This window comes from Ursus americanus, chromosome 14 (assembly GCF_024610735.1).
Source record: "Ursus americanus isolate L20-20 chromosome 14, mUrsAme1.1.p, whole genome shotgun sequence".
Classification (NCBI taxonomy): Eukaryota; Metazoa; Chordata; class Mammalia; order Carnivora; family Ursidae; genus Ursus; species Ursus americanus.
Window position 1 is genome coordinate 31,411,955 of NC_142140.1, and position 26,838 is coordinate 31,438,792.

The 26,838-nt window shown below is 38.7% G+C and overlaps 1 protein-coding gene across 16 annotated transcripts in view; it reads left to right on the top strand.

Annotated features, from left to right (window-relative positions):
* The window catches only part of CFAP20DC (CFAP20 domain containing), a 236,640-nt gene that overhangs the window by 196,039 nt on the left and 13,763 nt on the right, over positions 1–26,838 (top strand). Inside the window, exon 17 of one of the 16 annotated variants that reach the window (XM_045807491.2) lies at positions 1,560–20,679. The exons of the other annotated variants lie outside the window; for them this stretch is intronic. Coding sequence (XP_045663447.2) covers positions 1,560–1,578 — 19 coding nt within the window. The 3' untranslated portion in view covers positions 1,579–20,679. Of the gene's footprint in view, positions 1–1,559; positions 20,680–26,838 lie in introns of those variants that run through there. 16 annotated transcript variants of the gene reach the window in all.

Sequence of the window (26,838 nt, forward strand, 5' to 3'; positions counted from 1 at the left end):
CATTTCAGCTTTTAATTAAAAGATTCAGCTTCTCCTTCTAGAGTAATGAGCACCTTTAAAAAGTCGAAGTACTAATCCCATTTTATAACATCCGCCTCTATTCTGTCTGAGCGGGAAGGGAGGAGATTACAGGCTGAAGTCCAGGATAATGACGTGAACCTAAGAAACGGAAGACCATCATTATGGTTCAGTGGCCAGAGCTAGTCACATCTGTAGACTCACTTGCCTCATCATTCATTTTGTAACCCACATGCAGAAGAGCTTCCCTTGTTATTTAAATAAGGAACCACTACAGCATGAAATGATTTAGACTATGTGCAGTTCAGACCGTCAGCAACACTCCCTGAGTATTTTTGAAGCACCTACTATGTGCAGAGTGCCTTGGAGAGGTGACTTTCACGTGCCCTCTGTGAGCTTGCAGCCTACCAGCGTGGTCCAGCCTCCCAAGGCGGGGTGTGAACGTTTTAGGGAAGGTGTCCAGGGGCGTGGGAGTGGGTCCCTAGCCTGTCACGGAGAAATCGCAGCCCTTCCAAACCTGCACTTCCTCGCAAACTCTGTTTTTGTTGGCAGTTGGTTCTGTTTCTTCCCAGTAATTATTTTGTTTCACTTGTTAGTGAAAAACATTACATTTGGAAATTGATTAATGTTAAAACACATACTTCTTCACTCTAACAATATATTATGTTTACCCGAGTTTACAGCTTCATATTTTGCTGTTCATTACCACATAAAAACTCACTCAGTATGATAAATACCACATGAGTCAAACGTCCGGCCCATTTAAAATGACTTAAAGGAAAAAAGACAAAACAACTTTTAGCTGATTTGATTGAATTAACACTAACATTATTGTTCTATTGACTCTTTCTTGTCCATTGATTTTTAAAAGCCTTTAGCTCCCTTGCCATCCATTAAGACAAATCAGATGCAATTTGGTGCTCAGGACAAGACAATGCTGTCGGGTGTTGGGTGTACGCATGGAAAAAAAAATGTCTGTGTGCTGAAACAGGACTGATTAGAAAGCCAGGGCCCATAACTTCCCTGCTTTTGACTTTCGAGGTTAACAATACTAACCTTTGTTTTAGTATGTGAACACCTGCATCAGTAACAAGTGAAGCCAAATGGTGATTTGTGGAGGATGTACTTTATCCCTTATTTAAGAGGAAAGGAAACTAGCTAGAATTTCTATGTTCTCCTGTCTTTCAGTACTTCATTCTCCCTCTTTGGAGAAGTTATAGACTAATAAGCAACTAAACTAACGCAAGAAACAAGGGGAGCAGAAAATATATCCTGTTGAATTGACAGTGAACAAATTTTAAACCACAGAACCATTTGTATTATCAAAATAGCAATGAGCAAGAACCCTGAGATCTGGCCTGGCCTGACGGCAGTCAACATCATCATAAAAGTGAAGGTCTCAGCTTAAATAAAACCACAATGTGGCTTTCAATTAAATGGGGGTGTTTATGCAAATGAAGCCCTGTCTTCATCCCTAAACAACTGGATGGATATCTTTTTCTTTCTTCTTTTTAAATGATACTTTTTTTCTTTACGCCCAGGGGTGGGGGTGAAGAGTGAGAATCTATTTGTTGTCCCCCAGCACTAGAAGAAAATTCTACCACGGTCAGTCTTTTGATGCGGTGAGGGGCGCGCTTACTTTGTGTTTACCATTTGCCCTCTTCCGACCTCTTTAACGACACTTTTATCGAAACCTGAAACTGCCTTCATTTTGGAAACGCTATTAACTCACATGAAGAGTCCAGACAAGTTTGAGTTTCAACTGCTGGAATAATGGAAGAAATGGGAAACAAACAGGAACAACCACCCATGTGACATTCTCTAAATTTGCTTGTGATTTTCTAAATTTCAGGGCTAGCAAAAAAGCAAGTTGCAGCAAGGCATACAGTAAATGAAGATATTATGTATTAGAGAAGGAATGAATCTGTCACTTTGACGGATTGTGAGGCTAGGAGCAGATTAACAGATTACTCATAGTCAGAAGACAGCTCAGGGTGAAAAATGTGCAGGAAATGATAAGTGCGGGTTTGTGCTGATTTAATGATATTTTTAAACTACAATAACACTCTGGTAGTATAATATAATAAAGCACTTTGCTTGCATTTTTAAATCATCAACATATTTCTAGTTTGACCTGAAAAACATTTTGGACCATTCTCTATTAAAATATGTAGCTTCCAAATTAGAAAAAGGTACCATCCGAAATATCAGACCAATGACCTTACAGGAAATTGCCTTTCAAAGCCAGTTCTTTCCTAAACTAGAATTTGTAATACAAATTTTAATTATGTTTTAAGTATACAGACATCACACATACTTTCTCTTTGGGCATTTAAATCACTCACAACAAGAAATTATCTCCTAAGAACCATTTCCAATGAAATGCTTCATAGATGCCACTGATTTGTCTTCATATTTTCTTTGCAGATTTTTAGTTTTGTAGTTGAGATCATGGAGGGCTTATGAATAAAACTACTGTATTTTTCCACAGATGGCGGATAAAAGCCCAAACGGCTTTTTTAATTGAGTACTCTGAGTTACAGCAAAAAATAAGATGAATTACTTGTTTTATTTTATATTATTACAAATATTTACCAGAAAGCAAAACTTTTTTAAGAGGTTTGCGTTTTTATATAAATCTAATTGGGATTTGAGGAGCACACTTTTAGTTAATTTGACAATGATGGACTGGCATTGCCACGAATTTTCGGAATAAAATTTCTGTAATGCGTTTAAATGATTTTTATTCTAAAATCTTAATATTCAAAACCTAATGTAAGGCTTGAGTTGTTTCATATCTTCTCTCAGTTCACCAGTGATGGCTTGACATAGTTAGGCACAATGAAACTTGTAAGATAGTAAAATATTATATTTTCTGTCTAAATAGTTGTATATAACCCAAGTAAAATAAATTTACTAACATGGCATACCAAGGACTTGAATCCCCAACATGATTATGGTTCTAACTATGTTTTACAAATACAGTGAAGGCTTCTACCAGAATTCAGCATGATTTGTACATTTCCCCTCTTCTGATATAGTAGTAATACTCTCAACTTGGGGTAAGTAATCAAGCTGATGTAGTAATAGTCAGTATTCTTGGTAGAAACTCTGAAATGTATGCAACAAAAGCAGTTTGCATGTTTCCTGGCTTCATTGCATATTTACTGTCTGCGACAGTTACTAACATGCTTTGCCAGCTTTTCCCAGATCTCCCAATGCCAAGCACATTGTTGGATTGCATTTCTAAGTCCACTTGGTTTTGGATGGAGCCAATTAACCCAACCAGTTCTAACCAACGCATTGTGAGCACAAGAGCCTATGCTGTTGCTTGGCTGAAACATTTGATTGCAGGTATAAGACCCTGCAGAGTTCTTTTTCCCCCTGACACCTACCAGCAATGTTCAAGATAGTGGTTGTATATGTCAGCCTGGTTGCTGAATGACTTTGATAAACAGTTCCCCTGCTCATCTGTCATGAATGTTTAGCATGAGCAGGAAATAAATCTTTGCTGTTTTTAAGCCACTGAGATTTGGGGATTGTTTGTTACCAAGCATAACAACCTTATTCTACGTGACTGACACAGTTACTAGTTATGACATTGAATATATTTTGTCATAGGAAATATGGTGTATCATATACTTTCATATTTGAAGATTTAGAAATGGGTTAAAGTCAGTGAGCTCAGAATGAGATCCATTGGCATATAGTAGAATAAGTGGTTTTGGGAAGTGATATAGTGCACTGGTTAAAAGCCCCATCTCTGGAATCAAAATGCTAGATTTGATTCTTGTGAAAGTACTTCTCTAAGCCTCAATTAAATTTCCTAAAAAATAGGGATGGTATTTTACTACCTCTCTTATAGTGTTGTTATAAAGATTAAATAAAATATATGTTTAACTGTTTTGCACAGGGCCTGGCATATGTATTTTCATTAAAGGGTAGAAAGGGGGGTGCCTGGGTGGCTCAGTGAGTTAAGCATCTACCTTCAGCTCAGGTCATGATCCCAGGGTCCTAGGATCGAGTCCCACATCCGGCTCCTTGCTCAGCGGGGAGCCCGCTTTTCCCTCTGCCTCTGCCTGCCACTCCCCCTGCTTGTGCTCTCTTTCTTGCTTGCTATCTCACTATTTATTTATAAAATAAAATATAATATAATATATGGTAGAAAGAGATGGTGGTAGTGGTGGTAGGGGGATTAATAGGAATATTACGAATATAAAGTTTTCAAAAAAGAAAAAAGCACATTCTGAGAGAATCAGAGAATTCTAGAGAGTTTGAAGAAATTACAAAGATGATTTAACCCAGCATCTCTTTAAAAATCTCTGGGGCACCTGGGTAGCTCAGTCAGTTAAGCATCTTCCTTTGGCTCAGGTCATGATCTCGGAGTTCCGGGATCGAGCCCCACATCAGGCTTTCTGCTCAATGGGAGGCCTACTTCTCCCTCTCCCTCTGCTTCTCCTCCCTCCTCCTGCTCCTGCTCTCTCTCTCTATCTCAAATAAATAAATAAAATCTTTAAAAAAAAATCTCCTCTGCATGTCTTTGCCAGGGAGGCAGGCTCAGTGCAGCATAAAGCAGCGCCTCCATTACTGAGCATCCCTTAGACTGAGCTGACATAGGTTTCCCAATAGCTTGATAGCTTCTCCCTATAGGTCCTAGTTCTCTTTCCAGAACAATAATTTGAGTCATCACTCTTTCACATAATACCCTTTAAATTTTGAATATTGCTTTTTGGGTATTCCATTTTCTCTTCCAACATCTCATTTCTCCACCCTCAGGTCTACTTTGCCATTCCTGATCCTGGTATAGTTTGGGACACCTTTGGGTTCATCAAATTGGGGTTCTCTAAATTGAACAGGCTAATGTAACAGTTCAGACTACAGTTAGACCATTGACCACGACACTGTATATATTAGTGTAGCTCAAATCACATTAATTTTTTTTTAGTACCCATGTCTCACTAATGGTTTATCTCTGGCTTTTGATCACCTAAAACTATCACTGTCTTTCTTCTCAACCATTAGTATAACCCCCTAAGTTATCTCTCTGCATTTACATCTGCCTTTTCCCCACAGCTCATACCCAACCCCTACAGAGCAGCCAGAGCAAACTTTTCTAAACACACATCTGACTGTGACACCCCGATATTAAAACCCTTCGATTGGGGGGCACCTGGGTGGCACAGCGGTTAAGCGTCTGCCTTCGGCTCAGGGCGTGATCCTGGCATTATGGGATCGAGCCCCACATCAGGCTCCTCTGCTATGAGCCTGCTTCTTCCTCTCCCACTCCCCCTGCTTGTGTTCCCTCTCTCACTGGCTGTCTCTATCTCTGTCAAATAAATAAATAAAATCTTTAAAAAAAAAAAAACCCTTCGATTGGGCTTCTCATTGTTCATAGGATAAAGACCAAAATCTTTCAGTGGCCTGCAAGGCTTGAGTGGCTTGGTGCACTACGGGAACAACCTTATTTTGCATCCTTTCCCCTCTGGAGATTTGTGCTTTAGCCACACTGGCTGCCTTTCCTTCTCAAACCTGCCTACTTCAGGGCCTTTGCCCATTGCTGCTCCTTCCTAGATTGTTTTCCCCTACCTTGCCTTCCACCTTGACTGGTTAATACCTATTCATCCATTAGATTTCCTTTCAAATATCACTTCCCCTAGGGAACCCCCAAACCCCTATTCATGTGTTCTTACAGCACCATTTAACTTCACATCATTTACTCATTTTTGTGTGATTACCTGTTTGATGTTGGCCTCACTCTCCATACTATACTATAAGCTCTAAAGGGCAGGAACGCTATTTTTGTATTCTGTGCTAGAATCTGACACAAAAATGGATCTTGGTAGATACTTGTGGAATAAATATTGGTGTCTGAATCAATTTTATTGTCTATCAAAATCATTCTGAATATCAGTTTTGTCACCCAACCTATTCTCTCTCTCAGCCAAATGTGTCCCATAAATGTGCAAAGCATGTTCACTGTTTCTGCAGGACATTTATTATAGCCTTAAATAGGTCATCGCTGAATATAAAGCCCTTTGGTCCTCCATTAAAGATCTTCCTTCATGTTGATATTGATCAAGAGCCATTTTGAAGTAATGTGATTATAGAGGAGGAAAAAAAACATTATTTTTTTCTTTACTCTCCTGGGTTCTGAAGCTGGGCCCTGAAAATTACACTGACAAGATTAACAAGAGAAAAGCAAACAAATTTTATTTATGTGTGCAACCCATATACACATGGGAAAAACTCAATGATGGTTAACTCAAAGGAGTGGTTAGAACTTAAAGTTTATATAGCATCTTAGCACAGAACAGTGTATTTTTAGAGAAGTGACATGACAAAGGAAAAGGGGTTTTGGTTCTTAGGATGGCAAACTATGGGGCAGTAAATATATAGGGGAAACTAATAAAAGGTAAGGGTTGTGTTAATAAGGTGGCTGTCAGTGGTATCCCTGGTGATTGAATTGTACCATGTACCAGAAAGGGCACCTTGCTCCTGGGAAATTTTATACCCTGCTTTTAGGTAGAAAGGGGAAGGTTAGGGAGCCCTTCCTGAATCTACTGTTTCTCAAGTGTCTTCAGCTCAAAACAATCAATATGCCAAAGGGGTATTTTTGGGGTGGCATGTTCAGACACCTTACATGATAAATCTGAATTATTTTAATTTACAAACAGTTAAATAGTATACTTGTAATGCATGATAATTCAATCATTGCATATAATTTCTGGGATGTTATGATTCACACTCATGTGCAGCTATCCCTCATCCTTTGTCTAATGCAGACATTGCCAGTGGACTGCAATCCTCTTGCCCACTGAGACCCACTGCAAACTTAAAATCCTTCCCAATAACATACTCCAGGATATACTACCAATCAGAATTAGCATGTGATTTATAATCCATTTGATTCTTTGAGCTAGAATTTCTATAATCCATTTAGTCAGGTAGGTTATCAAATAGAATATATTCCTAGCCCTACATGACACTCCCTGACTCAGGAACTATCACCTTGCTATCTGTATCTCCTACTCTTAAAGTCATCCCCACTCTTCTGTAAAACCTTCCCTGACTAAAATGAAATTAGGACTGCCCCTTCTCCAGAACCCTCAGTCCTCCACATCATCCATAATTAAAATCCAACAACATTAATGACAGACATGATATACTTTTAAATTAATTAATATGATTTCTGCCTCTGGCAGTGGCAGACTTGGTTGTTTCACACTGAACTTCCCTCTGAGAACAACCAGAAACACCAAACAAAATATGAGAATCATCTGATTGAAGTCATTGGAGAGCTTCCAGGGCAGTGAGAATTTATGGGGCTTTGCTCCAGAAGAGAAGGGAATCAGAGAAGGGAGGGAGCCTTCATGCTATACCACTTTTCTCAAGAAAAATTCTGTACCACAAAGCAGCAGTTGAGAGGCTGAGGAGTGAGCCTATAGCCTCCAACAGCCTCATGGGCTTGGGGGACAAAAATTATAGTTTCTGGGTCTATGAAGAGCAGGGGCTGTAGTAAACCCCAGAGTGCTATACCTTAGGTAAACAAGTTAACCAGAAATAAACCAGCTTTCTGGAGAATTCAAGACACATTTATTTTGAATTGTCCTAATTGCTGATGGCCCTGTGACCCTACCCTAATTGCCTGCCAGAAGCAAAAGAATCACATCTAGAGGAATAAAACAGCATCCAGAGCTGCTGTCCAGTTGAAACAGAATGTGATCCACATATTTCACTTTTAAGTTTTCTAGTAACATTTAAAAATTAACAAGTAAAATTAATTTTGTTAAGTTATTTAGGAGAGTATATCTGAAATACTATCATTTCAATCATAATTTGGGGGAGGAAAGCTTTTTCTCTACCAACTTAGGTTTGAGTGGTTGGTGGGAGATGGGGGGTTATGAATTTGTTGACAGTGTATGAACAGGAGAAAAGTTTTATGCACATGCATGTGGAAGCATTTTATAAGGAGAGACCCCCCAAATAGCCAGGGGTAACGGTTTATATATCAGGTTAATAAATGGGAGTCGAGGGGAGGGGTTAGGACTTCAGTGGGAAAGAATGGAAGGTTCTGATAAGGCTTGTTTACACAATTTCTTGGAATGTCCAGTCACCAAAGGTCAGTCACCTCCCTGACTGAAGACTTTTCCAGAGTGGGGGATTTGCAGCAGCTGACTCTTGAAAAGCTCTGCTCTAGTCAGATAAGGGGAAGTTCACATAAGATTTCTTTTTACGTTCGGTACTTGCCCAAATGTTTTCAGCCTAAAGTAGTCTTTATGTCATTCTGATTGGTTGTTGGTCCCTTCATAATCGGTTTAAAATATTGTATTAATGAGATACTTTACATTCTTTTTGTCATCATAAGTCCTTGACATCCAGTGTTTTTTATATTTACTGCCCATCTCAATTCAGATTAAATCCATTTCAAGTGCTCAGTAGCCACTTAAAACTGGTGGCTACCATATTGAACAATAAAATTCTAGAAAGCCAACTTCAAAGAATAGCTTCATGGTCTTGTATAGGTCTCAAATTTCAGTAACCATAAAAAAATTGCTAACTGACCATATTAAAATTAAGAACTTATTAAAGGACATGACTTAACAAGGTAAAAAGCCATGACACAGAGTAGAAGAAGATATTTGCAACACAGGAAGTGCTCCAAAATATTTATAAGTCCAGAATATAGAAGGAACCCCAAATCAGTGAGAAAAAAGAGGCACTCCAAAAGAAAACAAAAATGACCAAGAGACTTAAACAGGCATTTCCAAAAGAAAGTATCCAAATGACCAGTAAACACAAAAATGTACACAGTCATTAAACAAAATCAGAGAAATGCATATTATAAGAACACTGATTCTACTACATCTCATCACAATGGCTAAAATACAAATCAATAATTTTGGTGAGGATTTGGAGGAACTAGAACTCACACACTGCTGGTGGGAGTGTAAATTGATACAACTACTTGGGAAAACTGTTTTGGCAGCAACTACATAAGCTGAATACTACCATACTCTTACCCAACAGTTACCCTCCTAGAGATATGGCCAGTAGAATGCATATGTATGTGCATCCAAAAACATATAAACTGTGGGGACCCAGTCAGACTCCCAGAGTTGACATAAGCATTATTTTACAGTGAAAACATTTGAGCTACAGAGGATGCAGAAAAAAATCATATCTGAACTCCCCTTCTCTCACTAAAGCAAAGCCTCCTGAAAATACAGCTGCCATGAAGACAGACTGTCCATTCCCACTGGCATAAAAAATCTAATAGAACCTTCCATACTTGCCCATTGAAGACCTAAACCACCCCCTTTGTTAATTTGGCATATAAACTTTTATCTGGCTATTCAGTGAGTTAAACTTTGTCTTTTTTTCCTGTTCATCTGGCTATTGTCAGTTCATTTGCAGGCCCCCAACCACTGGACCCAACTTGGAAGAGGAAAGTTTTTTCTCCCAACACAAATATATGCATGATAGCCCCAAATTGTAAACAACCCAATCCCCTTCAATAATAGAAGGCCTAAGTAATTTGGATTATATTTACATAATGGAATACTATTTATACAATGGAATACAATTTATACTCAAAAACATGGATGAATTTTACAAATGTAATATTCAGGGAAAGAATCTAGACACCTAAAGAATGCATGTTGTGTGATTCCATTCATATAAAATTTAAACACAGGCCAACTAGTTGGTAGTGTTAGAAGTTACCATCTGGGCTACATTTGGGGATCAGGGAATGTAATGATCAGGAGGAGGAGTAAGGGAAGCTTCTATTCTTGGTCCAGGTGGTGGTTATGGCCACTTTGGGATCACTCATTGAGTTGTACATTTATTATCTGTGTACTTTTCTATGTGTATATTACATTCTGAATAAAAGAATTTCTCGATAAGAACCATTAGTGTGACTCTTAGTCTAATATAGTCAGTTTGCTCTTTCTGGTTTTTTAATGTTTCTGTATCTTTCTGCCTTTTTTAGTTTACCATATAAGCTTTCTTTAGGACAAGGACCATACTTAGGTTAAATAGCAGCTGGAGTAACAGCATGAATAATCATGGTGATGATGGTAGCTTCATGATGTGAAAGAATTATTGTCCTTTCTGGCAAGCCCAGTTTACTCACTAGAATGGGCCAAGCAACAAAAGAATAATGATTATTTCCTCCCGATGTTTTAAAAATAGCATTTTACCATCGTATCTGTTCAAAAGTCCGTTTATCACCCATATCACCATTCAATCACAATATTTTTCATTAACCAAAATGTTACAATTAACATGCCCTGCAACTGCTGGGGAATAAATCTAGTCAACTAAAGATCCTGTCAACTTTCCCCAGTTCTTTATTTTCTTGTGTAACCAGCCAACACTGGGGAAAAATTAAATTGTCATTCACCTCACAGAGCCTTCCTTTTAGCATATCATTGTTTTATTTGACTATTGAACATAAAAGAATAACCAAACTTTGAAAGGAAAATGGAAATCAGTACATAAATATGGCATCCGATAATCTGACACACTTAATGATGAAAATGATACCCTGTAGGTATTCTTTACAAAAGCCCAGAGAGCTAAATTAGAGCATTAAATTAAACCCCACCTACTCTTTCTGCAACATTAAGTCCCATCATTCCTTAGAAAGGCTTAGATGGTTGTATTTTGTATTCTAATTTTAAGGTGATTATTCTCTAGTTAAAGTTAGAGAAGGCTGCAAAGTTTTCTGCTCTTGATTTGCTAATCATTTAGTTATAATGCATTTAACACATAATTGTCTTATAACTCCAGAAAAGGTGTTATATAAAGTTTCTTGACAGTGAATCTTTTTCTGTAATTTCAGATGATAGTAACTACTAACACTATTACTACATCTGTCACTTACTGGCTCCATCTCTGTAGCAGGCCCTGAGTGGTGAGAGTTTCCATAGGCTATATTATTTCATTTAATCCCTGCCACAACCTGATTTTGGTGAGTCCTGTTATTCCCATATTCCAGGTGAAAAACGCACAGAGTTTAGCCCAAAAGTTGCAGGCCTAAAAGGAAATTTAAACTCAAATCAAAAACTGTGCAACTTAAATTATATGGTATGTTGGTACCCCAAATATGTGTCTAATGTCTAGCTCCACACTGGATTATCAAGGTGTTTTCTGTTGTGGTGGGGATAATTGTTGCAATTGCTACAGTCTCCCTCTACCTGCTCCCCCACCGGCCCCTTGTTCATCCAGATACACAGCATGGGAATGTGTTAGCATTCCATTTTGTGACCAACCAAGCCTTGCTGGGTTTTAGGAAATCAACCCTAGAAGTTGAGGTGGTCCATCTAAAGTCATGAACTGGGGCATCTGGGTGGCTCAGTCGGTTAAGAGTCTGCCTTTGGCTTAGGTCATGATCGCAGGATCCTGGGATCGAGTCCTATATCAGGTCCCTGCTCAGCAGGGAGTCTGCTTCTCCCTCTGCCCCTCCCCCTGCTTGCGGTCTCGCGCGCACGCTCTCTCTCTCTCTCTCTCTCTCTCAAATAAAACAAAATCTTTTAAAAAATAATAAAGTCATAAACTTCTCTCTGATTCCCCATTGCCTCCCCATTTCTCCTTGTAATTACACATGTAAGAGCTTGAAAATATCTATGGCTTCTCAGTGATAGGACTTCCTTGGTAAACATGGTTTAAATGTGAATTTATTTTGTTCGTATGAGAGGCTCATTATATTAGAAACATCCATTTCTGAGAGATGACCCCAAACCAGCCATTCTGTGGTTCCCATTCTCCCTGTGCATTTAGGATCGGTCTGGGTGCTACAGGTTGAAGTTTTTTGAGGACATAAGACCTTTACTTTGTGTTAGAGCTGTTATTATGAAATACTCATGAAATCTAATTTTACTTTTTAGATTTTTAGAGCACTTTTATCTATCTGAAATAATATTCCTTCAGTAGGAGAGGAAAAACTTATTCCCTCTACCCCCCCCCATACTCTCCTGAAAATTAGAGTGGCAAAAGACAAATAAGAAAAACAGAGATTTATTAACACCTGCAATGTGTAGAATCACAGAAGTACTCAGTGATGAGTGACTCAAAGGACTGATTAGAACTTGGGCTCATGTAGCACCTTAATAAAACAAAAAACAAAAAAAAAACAATAAATTTTGTAGAAGTGACAAGACAAATGAAAGGGACTTTGAGTTTCCAGAGGTGGCACATTGTGGGAGGAGATATAGATATAGCTATATATTAGGAATTAATGGAAAATAAGAGCAAGTTAGTAAGGTTTGTTATGTAGATTGCTCTGGTGTCATCTCTGATAAGAGTCTAGAGTTGGCTCCAGTCATTAAAAATCATCCAATGCTTCCTGGTAGAGAAAGGGATTGCAAAGACTTTTTCTTGTGTCTACTTCTTCTCATTGCCTTCAGCTCAAAATAATCCTTATGTCAAGGTAGCACATTTTGGGGTGGCATAGTCTGAACCCCTTCACTTCTTTGTATACTTATTATCTGTCTCCACCTCTAGAGTGGAGGGACTGTGGCTTGGTCACACTCTATTATCAATACTTAGAACAAAAATGTAAAGTGGCAAAAGCAGGCATTCAGATATTTTTTGAAAGTTCCTTCAAAGATATGAAGATAAAACCTGTTATTTCAGGAGACAGTTGTTTGCTCTGCATCTTCGAAGATGTCGTGTTTATTTTGAATGAGAAATGCTCATTCTGTGAACATCCTTCTGCTGGGTAAAACTGTATTTGTCTCCCATAGAAATGTAAGGTTCCTGAAAGACCTCTTAAAATATCACACCTTCATATAGTTTTTCTCAACCTTTCATTCTCTGCCGGGAAAGTGTACGCAATAAATGTAATTCACACGTGCACATTTTGGTGGACATGAGTCAGGGCCCTGCTCATAAATCCAGCAAAAGACCAAGAGTATATTCTGGTCTACCTTGGGCCTCATGTCTGCGCCCATACTGAGAGTGAAGGAAGGCTTAGCACCCCCTCACCCCAAACCACATGAAGTGGGTTGCCCATAAGAAAGAATAACTACAGAGGCACCTGGATGGCGCAGTTGGTTAGACATCTGACTCTTGGTTTCGGCTCAGGCTGAGGTCTTGGGGTCATGAGATCAAGCCCCCCCATTGGGCTTCACGCTCAGCACAGAGTGTGCTTAGGACTCTCTCTCCCTCTCCCTCTCCCTCTGCCCCATCCCCCTCTCTAAAATAAATAAATCTTTAAAAAAAAAAAAAAGGAAGAAAGAATGAAGAGCTACATTCTCAGAAGAGGGAGAAGAAAAGTAACCAACCAAAATCCAGGTACTATGATATATTACTAGTGGGCAGGCTTGAAACTCTTATGAAGTGATTTCTATGTACCGTGCATACTCTTTCCTTTCCACCCGTCTTCAAAAAAACATATGTGAATGGGAATGATATTGAGATTACCTTGAATTCTTTTCAATTTATTTTTTAGGTAAATTATTTGCATATTTCCATAATTAAACTATTTTGATAACATTACATGCAACAAACGTAGTATCTGATTGCAACACATTAGTTAGCAAGTATTTATTTGTGCTCTCACTAAATTCCAAGCACAAAAAAAGGATTTTTTTAATCCCCAAAAGATTGAGAATTGCTGCTTTCATAGACAGAATTCCAGACTGTATTGCAAAGATCGACTACTCAAAATATGATCATCCCTTTATAGTTATAACTGTGATTTTTAAAAGCAAGAAACAAACCATTAATAAACCAATCTTGCGTTAGACAGCTTGACATTTAAATTGACTTCATGCAAATAAAATAAGCAAATTGAATTTTCCAGTTTACTCATCAGACACTATATGGATGCATTTCACATCCACATCTTAAAAATGTAATAAGAAAAATTTTATCTCTTTATGTCTGGCATGTCTGTTCCTGATGAATTCCATAACCAACTTGGGTGACACTAAACTGAGAGAAATCTCACATCACTTTTTTTGTCCTCATTTTATTATTGTGTGATCTTTTCAAGTAGTTGATTTTGTGTGTGTCTTGCTTGAAGCATGAAGTTACTACCCATTTCTACTCCTTAGATGAAACTTGTTCTCCCGGCATGGAAATATGAAGGGGAAGAATTGCAATGTTCATGCCCATGGTCCTCATCATAAGAGAGTTTTCACTGTATCCTGACCTGACTTTGAACATTTAGGGAAAATGCTCAGTTTGTAGCCTTAGCTAATGGCACTACAATGTCACACTTCTCTGTTTAACATTCAGCTTTGTTAATCAAGGAAACCAGATTGGCTCTCTGCATGTTGATTAAATTGATTACAGCTGTAGGCCTTGATAGCATTTTTTTCAAGTGTCTCTAATTAATCAGACAATGCTTGATTAGTTTTTTCTGTTTTGAGGAGATAAACTGACTTCCTTGAGAATTTTCACCCCAAAATGATTCCCCTCCAGTGAAAGGTAAAGCATAAGTGAGTCACTGCTTAGTTTTCCAAGACGCTAAGACCTTTTATCTTCCAGCAACTAAAAAAGAAAGAAATCCTTTGAAAAGCAGATTAAAACATAATATTAAGCTGCTTCTTCCATATTCTCATGAATACATCTTGTAGAATGAAGAAGTCTGTGAGTCCCCTCTGAGCTTTTAGGCTGGCCTATCACAGAGCATCTTCCAACTTTCTCATTGTAACCACTCTTTATCAAGTTATATCACTGAGTTGTCAGACCTGACAGTGCAGATTTCAGCCCAGGAACCATTTTGTTTTAATAATCAGGCTCGTGGATGATGTGTTAAAAAATAATAATAATAAAAAGCCACCACCTATTTTTTTAGTCATATCTATAGCATTAAATAAAGCAGCTGTTGTTTATGCAAATGAAAACTTGACAATTTCCAGGAACATTACCAACATTTATAAAGACCCAAAATGTTCTGCTTTCATCATTGAAGTTGGTATTTCCAATGGGGAAGGCTGCTAGGATCAGCTCAGATGGTGAATGTTGGCATGAGGAAGGCACTATTTTCCTCTCTCCTCCCCTATTGGTTGAGAGACCAATCTAGACTCCTGTTTCCAGTAAGCACTCATCACTTAAAACACTTTTTAAAAGATACTTTGAAGCTGTGTTCCAGAGAAGTTTTCTTATAGATGTCATCAAATTGAAAGCTCCTAAAGAGAGAGAATCTGCCTTTTAAAACGGAAAGTAGAAAAATATTCAATAGAGCAGAAAGATAGAAAGTGAGAAACAGATTTTACTCCCCCCACCCCCAAACCCACATTTCTGCTCCCAGGTATGCTGACAGTTAACAGTTTCTTGGACGTCCTTCAGAAACTTTCTGTGCGTGTTACAAGGAAATACATGTTTTATTTACATATTTTTTCAACATAAGTGGGATAAGACTCTCTTCTGTTCTATACTTGCTTTTTAGATTTTTACTGAATAGATTTTGGACATCTTTCTGAATTTGCACATATAGGTGAACACATTCTTCATTAACTGCCAGACGTTATTTCATTGTTTGAATGTACCATAATTTATTTAACTAGTTCTCTGCTGATGGACATTTAGGTGGTTTCTAGCTTTTTGTTACTATAAACAGTGCTGTCACAAACATCCTCACGCACATGTCTTTGTGAGCTTGGGCAAGTATGTGTTTACAACAAATTCTTAGCAGTAAAATTATTTGGTCGAAAGGTAACTTTGATAGATATTACCAAATTGTCCACCAGTTTACATTCCTACCAGCTCGCACTGAGTTTCATGAAACTTCAGAGCTTTTGCCAAGCTACTATGTGTCAGTGGTATCTCATTATTTTAATTTGCATTTCTATAATTACATACATGGTCAACATCTTTCCATATTGAGGAGTGGGTATTTAAATGTCTTTTCTTCTGACCTGCCCATTCGTATCTTTGCCTACTTTTCTAGGACCGTGTCTTATTTTTATCCAGTATCCTTATATACCCAACACAGCATTGGGCACATGGACCCTCAATAACTATTTGAATTTTACTTAGATAATATATGGAGCACACAGAAAGAATCTAAAATAGTCCTAATTAGAGTGTAAGATACTTGAGGCAAACTGCCATCTCTAGAGCCTTTCAGTCCCATAGGATGACAAAAACAAGATGTCTTCTTAGGAGACTTTTGTACAATATGACCTTATTTTGATATAATGGGAAATCAGTTTTGTCAAAGAGAAGGCTCTGTGTTCCTCACGTGTATTTTCATACCCACATGTACTAAATTTCCAAAATAATATCATTAGTTCTCTCCTAGATTACACAGCAACGAAATCCTAGCTCATCTTTCTAGCCCCCTTCTTATTCCCCACCAATCCATTCTCTGTACAACTGCTACTGCGATCTTTCTAAAAGACAAATCCAAGATTCTTGTAGCTTAAAATCCTTCAAAAGATCCTCAGGGCCTTCAGAATGAAGTAAGAACTTTTTAGTTTGCCACCTAAAACCCCTGCTTTCTTTAGCAATTGACTACACTCCCACCATCTAACGCGTACTTATGCCCAGTGCCCATCATTGCACACTGCGAGGGGTGCTCCTGGCTCTCCACACCTTTCTGCTGTAGTGCAAGCTGTTTTTTTCTAGAGTATCCTTCTATCTTTTCTCTGTCTTGCTCCTTCGTCCTCATCCTTCAGGAACAACGCTTTCATCACTTTTGCTGAAACCCCTACCTAAAATCTCCTAACTGTTAAAGGTTCCCTGGGCTTAACTTTATTTAACAATACTTATTTCACCTTTTTCTAAATGTTGGTCTAATGAACAGTCTGTCTCCAGGAGACTGAATTCCTCAAGGGCAGAATCATGTCTTACTCCTCAGTACCCAGCATAAAGTCTGAGACCCCGCAGGGGCTCAATAAACATCTATTCAGTGTGAAATCATAAAGCAGCTATGGTGGTAACAGTATGGAGAAGTCAAGGAAGGCTGCTGTCTCAAGGAGATGGGCTCTTACTGTTCACATGTTGTAGTTGAATTTGGTGGCTGATGCCTGGATTTGTGTCTCTAGAGTTGAATTATCTGCCATATCTAATGAGTCAGTGTCTGTAAAATGGTCCCAAGATGCTATGTCATTAATATTTTTTTAGCCTGAAGGAAAATACTGCCAAACAAGAAAGATATTCAGCTCTACAGAGAACATATAAAGTATATTTAGTAGAGTAAGAGGAATTAATGATTTCTGTGATTTGTTGGAGCATTGAGCACTTGGAGGGAGCCGGGTCCTCTCCATTTTATGGATTTTCTGACAAAAGCATGGGCAGGAGAGATGATTTTTGTAGAGGCCAGAAGAAGAAAGAGTATGATTTCCCTTTTGTGTGAGTGTTTGTTGCATGTCTCCAAATAAACATAGATTGATGTGAAATGAAAATACAGTGCTTCCTTATGCAATGTGTTTCCCAACTTTTGCTATGGAAGAAATGCAATCCTATTCCGGATCCCACTATTACGTAAACATCCTCTGAGCACTTTTAAGAGGGGAGGAGAAGAAATATCTGGGAAGAATAATTCCCGTATTGTTCTGAACTAGCTGCATTTCCTGGCCCCTGCTGTTGCTCTCACTGCTCTCAGAGCATGTTCTCCTGACCTCCTCTCTACCAGATCTTAAGAATTCATCCATTTCTCTATCTTTTCATTCTCACCTGTAGATCTTTCTCTTATGGCCCTGACCTTCCTTCCTACAAGTATTCATTCATTCATTCATTCATTCATTCAACATTTTTTAAATTTTAATTCCAGTATAGCCATTCAACAAACATTTGTTGAGCATCTATTATGCGTCAAGCCCAAGGGGAAGAAAACAGACATGATTGCCTGCCTGATGGAGTTTATAATCTGGTCACAGCTTGTCTTTCTGGTTCATAGACAGCTGTATTCTCACTGTGTCCTCCTTGGCAGAAGGGGCAAGGGAACTCTCTGGGTTCACTTTTATAAGGGCACTAATCTCATTTATGAGGGCTCTACCCTCATGACCTAAGCACTTCCCAAAGCCTCACCTCCAAACACCATCACACTGGGGATTAGTTTTCAGCATAAGAATTTTGGGCCACAAAATTCACTCTATAGCACTAGGTGATTATGAGAAGAGTCTAAGGATGTGGCTCTCTCTCTGAAGCCTAGAGTTAGTGTGGTGGTGAGAGTGAGGGAAATGCACAAAAATATTCTGTAAAGATAGTAAGGACCAGACTATGTAAAACTTTAAGTCAGTGGGGGCGCCTGGGTGGCTTAGTCGGTTAAGAGTCCAATTCTTGATTTTGGCTCAGGTCATGATCTCAGGGTCATGAGATTGAGCCCTGCAGATTCTCTCTCTCCCTCTCCCTTTGCCCCTCCCCCCACTGCACATGTTCTCACTCTATCTCTGATAAATAAATAAATAAATAAATAAATAAATAAATAAATAAATCTTCAAGCCAATGTAGTGATTTTGCATTTTTCCCTAAGAGCAAATTTTTAAAAATTCAGCTGGATTGGATTAGAGGGAATCCATATTGGCTAGGGGAAGAACAAGGGAGAAACTCTGTAAGCATAGACTAAGATGGTGGCAGTGGGTATACAGATATGTCAATATATTCAAGAGCTAAGGTTAGGACCTAGTAATGGATCCCTAAATATTTCTAGCACCTCTTCCGTTAGAGAAACTACCAAGACCTCAGATTCCTCATGTGTATAACAAACTGCTGGATCACCCAAACCGGCTTCCTCACCCCAGGTTCCCAGTTCATGCAGTAGTACCAACACTGTTTCATTTCCAGAATCCAGACTTTAAGCTGCCTCATTCTCTCTTCAGACTAGCTTCCTCTGTGTGATAGGAAATACAGTAACCAGTGGCATCTGAGTTTTACTTCTTTTGGCTTCCATCTTTACTGGAAACTGTCTCTCATTTTCAGACTCAGTTTCAAAAGTTCTTGGGGAAGCACAACAGTTGGCCCAGATTAGGTCAAGTGTCCACATGTGGACCAATCAACTGAGGTTGTAGGCTCACTAGGAACATGGTAACTTCTAGAAAACCATGTGGTTACAGACTGCTGTTCCAAAGAGAAGGGGAAGGACTTCTGGACAGAAGCTCTCTTATGCTGTTTTGAAGAGAGATTACAATTGTTCCTTGGAAGTACCAAGGGTAAAGGAAGGAGAGATAGGTGAAGATGATGAAAATAAAATGGACTTTGCCTCAATATGAGAAAAAGCTTTTAACAAAGTTGAAGTTGAAATGTGGTCTTTGAAAGAAGTACACACACAGTTACTGATACTCAGGTATAAATTATCTAATCACTTGGTGGGAATGTTGTAGAAGGCAACCCTCAAACACTGAGAATCCAACACTGAGGTTAGAGTGCTCTTGTGGACAGCCAACCAAAATTAAACAAGAGCATCTTAAAACTTCTTCCAATCCATCTTAAGAGATACACAAATGTTCCCAACTTACAGTTTGATCTTCCTACTTCAAATGGGAAATGAATCCTATGAAGAAAAGCTATTTAAGTTAGAGAGAGAGAAAAGAAAAGAAAAAAGGAAAGAAAGGGAAAGAAAGAAAGAAAGAAAGAAAGAAAGAAAGAAAGAAAGAAAGAAAGAAAGAAAGAAAGCTTTCTTAGCTTTTTTACACTAGTTAAATGTATTTCTGAACCAGCATTCTGTTTTCTGAGGCAGAAAATTAAAATTTTCTATCATGGCTATAAAGAAGCAAGTTGTCTGTCTCCAGTTTTACCCCAAATTGTATGTACCAAGCACATGATGAAGAAACAATAGCATGCTCCTGGCAGGTGGAGAAAGCAATATGGAGGAAAAATACAGAGCGGGTTGTAATGACGGCATTATAGATTGTTAGGGAAACTTTCAACAATGAGTGGCATTCGGTATTCTGGACTGCCAAAGAGACTTTCAAAAGTCATGCATTTGATAAATATGGAAGAAGTGCCTACTCTGTGCCAGGCTCTCTGCTGGCTAAGAGGCGATTGGGGGAGACTACATACACCAAGTGATCGAACAAATGAGGATTTAATTGTGAACTGAGACAAGAGCTCTTAATGAGAAGATCACAGTTGCTCTATTAGAAGAAGTAACAAAGGAACTCAGCTAGATTGGAGAGGGTTAGGGAAGACTTCCCAAGAGAGTGATGCTTGAGCTAAAATCAGAAGGTTGGGTATGACTTTACCAGGCCAAGGAAGGGTAGAAACAGGGGAGGAGAATGTGCTCTAGACAGGAGGGCACAGCCTGGGCAAAGGCCCCATGATAGTTGGGAGCATGGCAAATTCCAGAAATTGAGGGAAGATCAGAATGGTTGGAACTTAGTGAGAGGGAGAATAATGCAAGGTTAGAAAAATACATAGAGATTAGTTTATGCAAAGCCTCAAAGGCCAGCATAAAGATTCTGGTTTTATTCTCAAGTACAGTATCTTCCCAATGATACTGAAGGGTTTTAAACAAGAGGTTGACATAATCAGATTGGAATTTTGGCTATAGTGTGGACAGCAGAGAAGTGAAGCCAGAATGAATGGCAATGAGGGGATCCATTAAGCGTTTTTGCTACAGATAACATGAGGCAAGGCCATCGTTAAGCTTTGGTGGTAGAAGTAGGGTTGGTGAGAAAGGTACATTCAAAACACATTTATGGGAAAAGCTGACAGGAATTTTCATAAGAGCCCTGAGAATGTTTCTTTTTTTTTTTTTTTAAAGATTTTATTTATTTATTCAACAGAGAGAGAGACAGCCAGCGAGAGAGGGAACACAGGCAGGGGGAGTGGGAGAGGAAGAAGCAGGCTCATAGCGGAGGAGCCTGACGTGGGGCTCGATCCCATAACGCCGGGATCACGCCCTGAGCTGAAGGCAGACGCCCAACCGCTGTGCCACCCAGGCGCCCCCCTGAGAATGTTTCACATCACAGTTCTTTTCTCTGAAATGGAGGTCGTTCAGCTACAGTCTGTGGGCCAAATCCTGTTCATTGCGAGATTTTTTTAGTAAGATTTTATTGGAATACAGCCATGCCCGTTTGTTTACTTGTTGTTTATGTGCTTTCACACTATAGCAGCAGAGTTAAATAGTTGCAACAGAGACCTCATGGCTTGTAAAGCCCAATGTTTTTTCTGTCTGGCTCTTCACAGAAAAACTTTGCCAACCATGGAATTTACGCTGCTCAAAACAGCACCTCCACGGTACTCCAAGGTGTACGCGTGCCTAATTTGGGAATCCAAAAGACCGTGAATGGGGTTTAGATGATCTCCAACCTCCTGAAATTGGAAGTAAAACTTAGTGTTTATGTATGTTTTTCTCGGAAAACAGTATTCATCAGCTTTTAAGACGAATCTGTGAATTCCCCCAGAGTAAGATATTTCCCAGGCCTCTCCCCATTCCATTCCCTGGCCCTACAAGATTTTCTAAACCCACATTTCTCTCAGTGAATAAGAAATGTGCACCGGCACCAAATGCTAAGTATCATTAAGTATTGGATAGAAATTGCTGCAGATTGCTAAATTCCTGATGTAAGATCTCCCGTATCCAGATTTAACTGGCTGGCTCCTCTAACCCAGAGCTTTAGGATAGCAGGTAGCTCAGGGCTGTAAACTAGATGAGTAATTTCTTTAGATTTCTTATATCTTTTTTAGATTTCTCAAATAATTATCCCCCCCTCAAATAAATACTTCAGCATATTCAAGTTTGTAGATAGTTTCACTACAAGGGAGGTCTTTGAAGGGAACAAACAAGCGATCTGATCGGCCCACAGCAGCCTTTGTGTACAACCCATGTTTTAATTCATTTTCTGCTGGCAAGAACGCTTTTTCCATCGGACTGTGAGCTCTTTGGTTCCCCAGGACCTGACACACAGGAGTTCAGTAAATGGTTATTGAATATAGAGAGATGATGAAGCTAACTGTTGGCCTCACCTCCTGTATTTGTATATAGATATATGTGCATGTACACACATAATATACTTATAGGAAACACATTAATGAAATAACTGTGTGTAAAATTGTTCTTGTAAACAAAATCTTGCTCTTAAATGAGGGAACTGAAACCATAGTCTTCACTGAGGACATCCTCCTTGGTTGTAAAAATATCTGATTCAGTTAATGCTCAGGGCCTCACTTCAAAAAATCTAGCGTGCAAGTTGGAGGAAAACCATGAGGTAGTCTTATTTTGGCGAAGATTTTAATATTAGATAAAGCTGGCCATCATGAAAATTCACAAGTGGTATTTAATGTGAATCCACTGTCTTGACTCTTAAGTAAAACACATCTTCTGGTGACCGTACTCAGCGTGCATAGGTGTGCCTGGAGGTCCTTTCTCTAGTTTCAAGAGGAGAGGCAGGGGTGGGAGGCCTGCCTGAGTCCACAAGAGGAAAGGGGACAACGCAGCAATACCTGAACACGCTCAGAGAGTAGGCCTGACTGAAAAGGGTGTGGTTCATCCACCAAAGGAGTTCGAGGCTTTCAGAACAGGTAAATAGAGTCAGTCCTTAGGAGAAAAGGTTTATAATCAGAGCCAAGGAAAGCAACCAGAGTGTCAAGTGCAAAAGACAAGGCAAGTATGAAAATGGTGGAACAAAGAGCAAGAAGAGATTCCAGAGCACAGCCCCTGAGGTAAGAGCAGGGCAGGGTGACGTTCAGAACTCTAGCCAGGGCTGGCATGCTGTGAGCGCGCCTCAGCTAAACTCTCACTGCCTTAGATGTTTGCTGCTTCCTGAGTTAGGAAGGCATGGGGTTTAAAGAAGTTGATGAAGGTTCAAGTCAATTAGTATTAAATATCACATTTGAAAATATAAGTATATAAGATACAGGTGCTAGACTATGCACCTGTGCATATAAACAAGGCACCAAAAAAAATGCCCTGGAGAAAATGAAATTGTTAAACATATACAACGTAAAATCAAAACAAAACAAACAAAAACAATGCCACCAATATGGGAAAATAGTATAACCTGAAGCAGCATTTCTCAAGGTGTGGTCTCTGGACTTACGATCCCCAAAATGTGACAGTTCCAGATGCATGCGTAGGGGCTGTCCTCCTCTCAGGAGACTCACAGCGTTAAAAGCTCTCAACAGTCCTGCAAGAAAAAGTCCTGGCTGACTGTGTTTAACCCAATATTTTCCACATTTTATAGTTAATAAAGAACCCTTTTTTTTCAAAATATACTTTATAAATGCATACTTAGTAAAAAGCCAAACACATTGCTTTGATCAAAATTCCTTAATTGTATGATATCTTCTGAGTCTTCAGTTAAAATATCACTTGTCAAGAGAACTCTGTAGTCATTTTTAAAAGATAAAATTAGATCCACCTTATACCAGAATAAACTCACACCATGTGCTACAACTCAAAGTACAGAGGCAATAAAAGAAAAGAGTAATATGTTTGATTACAGAAAAAATTTTTTAAACTTTTGCATGGCGAAAACAACATTGTAAGCAAAGGCACATGACAAAGTGAGGTGAAAAGACAAAAAACCTGATAGAAGAAGGGGCAATGACATGAGTACACACACACGCACGCGCACAAATAGATATAAAATGCATATATGCATATACCCACATATTACATACATGGCCTTATGCACATGAAAGACAGTCGACTCCATTCATAATGCTCATACTGAGAACAAATGCAAATCAGAACTACTTTAAGATACCAGTTTTTATCTCTCAGACTGGAAAGCATTAAAAACTTGACAATATGCTCTTATGACATGGCTGTGGAGAAACCAGCACTGATCTGCATGGCTGGTGGGAATGCAGATGGCACAGCCCCTGCAGAGGGAATTCATCAGTATCTAAAACCACATATCTGGGGCGCCTGGGTGGCACAGCAGTTAAGCGTCTGCCTTCGGCTCAGGGCGTGATCCCGGTATTCTGGGATCGAGCCCCACATCAGGCTCCTCCACTATGAGCCTGCTTCTTCCTCTCCCACTCCCCCTGTTTGTGTTCCCTCTCTCGCTGGCTGTCTCTATCTCTGTCAAATAAATAAATAAAATCTTAAAAAAAAAAGTCACAGAAAATATTAAAAAAAAAATAAAATAAAAATAAAACCACATATCTACTTACCTTTTGTCCCAGAAATTCCACTTCTAGGAATTTACCTTGAAGATATATCTCCAAGTATACAAAAATAGGTAGCACAAGGTTATTCACTGCAGTGTTAATTGCAGTAATTGCAAAATATTAAAAACATGCCCAAACATGGGATAGTGGTGAAATACATGATAGTATAGCCACATGTAGAGTACTATGCAGCCATGAAAAAGAATGAAATGCTCTCTATGAACTGGGGATGGAAAATGAAAGTGCAAGAATCATTATAATATGCTACCTTTTGCATTAGACGCTTGTCTGTTTATTTCTTGCAAAAAGAAACATAGGACATACCAGAATGAAATTGATTTCCTGTTGAAGGGCTGGTAGGGATGGCATGGAAGTGATGAGGAGGTGGAAACAGACTGGGAGGCATGGGGGAAATGTAACTCTTACCTGAATGTGACTTTCTGTGTATTTTGACTTTTGAACTGTTAACATTTTACATACTCCACAACAAAAATAATAAAAATCAACAGTTAATGGAGAAAAAATACCTAAAATATAATACAAACAGAAGTGGATGACTCCACCTACATTTCAAACAAATAATACAACCACACTGAAGAGGGAGGAGAAGAACTAACCTAAGTAAATTTAGAACATACTATTTTACTATCTTATACTATTTTAACAAAGGAATGAAAAGAAACATAGAGAACTGTAGAGAGTAGGTTTGGGATTTTCTATTGGTTGTTTTGTTTTGTTTTGTTTTGTTTTGTTTTGTTTTGTTTGCTTAGCAATTCTGAAACTACTTTTGACATGTTCTATAATTCAGAAAATAAGTAAATTTATTGAGGATAATGGGAGCCAGGTTCCTAACTGTCAAAAGGAGTTACAAATATGGAAAGAGGAGAGATGAGAATGAATCTGTGGTGTTGTACTAGTATTAGAGAAATGAGCCTGCAGGTAGAAACCAGGGATCATCAAACATTTTCCTGTAAAGGGCCAAATAATAAATACTTAATTCCATCATTGTAGCACAAAAACAGCCATAGACAATACCTAACAAATAAACATGACTTTATTTCAATAAAATTTTATTTATAGATACTGATATTTGATTTTATATAATTATCCTGTGTCATGAAACATTATTATTTTAATTTTTTCAACACTTTCAACACTTAAAAATGTAAAAATCATTCTTGTTTTGCAGGCTGTGCAAAAACAGGCAGTGAGCCAGACTTTGCCCAAAGGCCATAGTTTGCCAATCCCATTTAGATAGAGAAATGATGTTAGATTGATAGATGATAGATATAGATAGATAGATAGATAGATAGATAGATAGATAGATAGAGATAGATAGATAGATAGATAGATAGATAGATAGATAGATGATAGATAGATAGATAGATAGGAAATGTGATAAAGTGTTCAAGTTGGGGAATCTGAAGGAAGGATATGTAGGAGTTCTTTGTACTCTTCTTACAAAGAAGTACTCTTTGTACTTTTCTTATAGAAAAGCTATAAATCTGAACTTATTTTAAACAACCAAAACACCACGAAAGGAAGAACCCTGCACTTTTCATAGCTACTGCAGAGAAGGAAAAACATTAATCAAGTCATGGCCTAAGAAGTGAATGTCTTACCTTTTATAATAGTCACACAACCCCTATGTCCATGGACCGTGAGCAGGAACTGCTCCTGCCAGTGTTTAGAGTTTCTGATTCATCCCTGGGGATGTCATCATATGATAACATTATTATTTCTGTTGCTGGTGTTCCTAGTTGCTCTCCAGCACTCTTACTGAGTAATGAGGTCACCAGGGCTGGTAATTTGTTTGTGACCTTGTAATTTTCTATAATGTGGGAATTTGGGGTCTATGGTAATGAAATGGACTGAATGAAAGGTGCTTATCAGAAAATGCCCCATTAGCTTGGAAGTCTGCGACAATTCCTTTCTGATGTCCTTAATGGGTTATTATGAAATTCAATTATACAGCATGTTCACCATGCTTATTTCACTAGATGTAATCTAGTGATAGCCAAGGTGAGGAGTGACTGAAAGTGTCTTAAAATATCACAAATAGGAATTGGGTAATTTTTATATTGAGATACTTTTTTTGTTGCAGGAAGAGTGAATGACTTTCATTGAAAACCTCTGCTATAGAGACTTGTAACCATTCTACCCTCCTTGACTGGTTTAATTCCAACAAAATCCCATTCCTGCTACTTTGATTTATCATTGTAGGGAAAGCCACACTATGATTTTCACCAATAATGAAGATGATGGTGGTCGTAGCTGAAATTCATTGAATGCGACTCTGTACCCAGATCCATGCCAAATGTTTTTCATCCTTTTTTTTTAATTTATTTAATCCTAACAACAAAACTCTGAGGTACTGTCATTATCTCCTCTCTATAGAAGAGGCTTATGTTGTAAGTGGTGTGGCCAAGCTCTTGCATGGGGAAACTTGGAGCCAGGATTGACCTGGAGAGCCAGTGCTCTTACTTCCTGCTGGGATTATCTCCCATTGTAGATAAAAACAGAAATACAGAAGTATACAAAGAAGTTGTTTAGTCATGAGGACATGCTCCTGTTGAGAAGAATAAGGTAAACGAAACAGATGCTAATATCAATGCAAGCAAGAGAGTTCACGTTGGAACAGCCTTCGCTTCCCCTTCCTGCTCGCTTCCCCTGAAGAAGCTCACTAACAAGTTTAGAGACGAGAAAGGCTTGAAGTAGAACACACAGTGACTCGTACCCTCTGGATGTCACCCTCTTGTATCACACCCATGCAGGTACCTCCTACAGGGACCGGGAAGACCG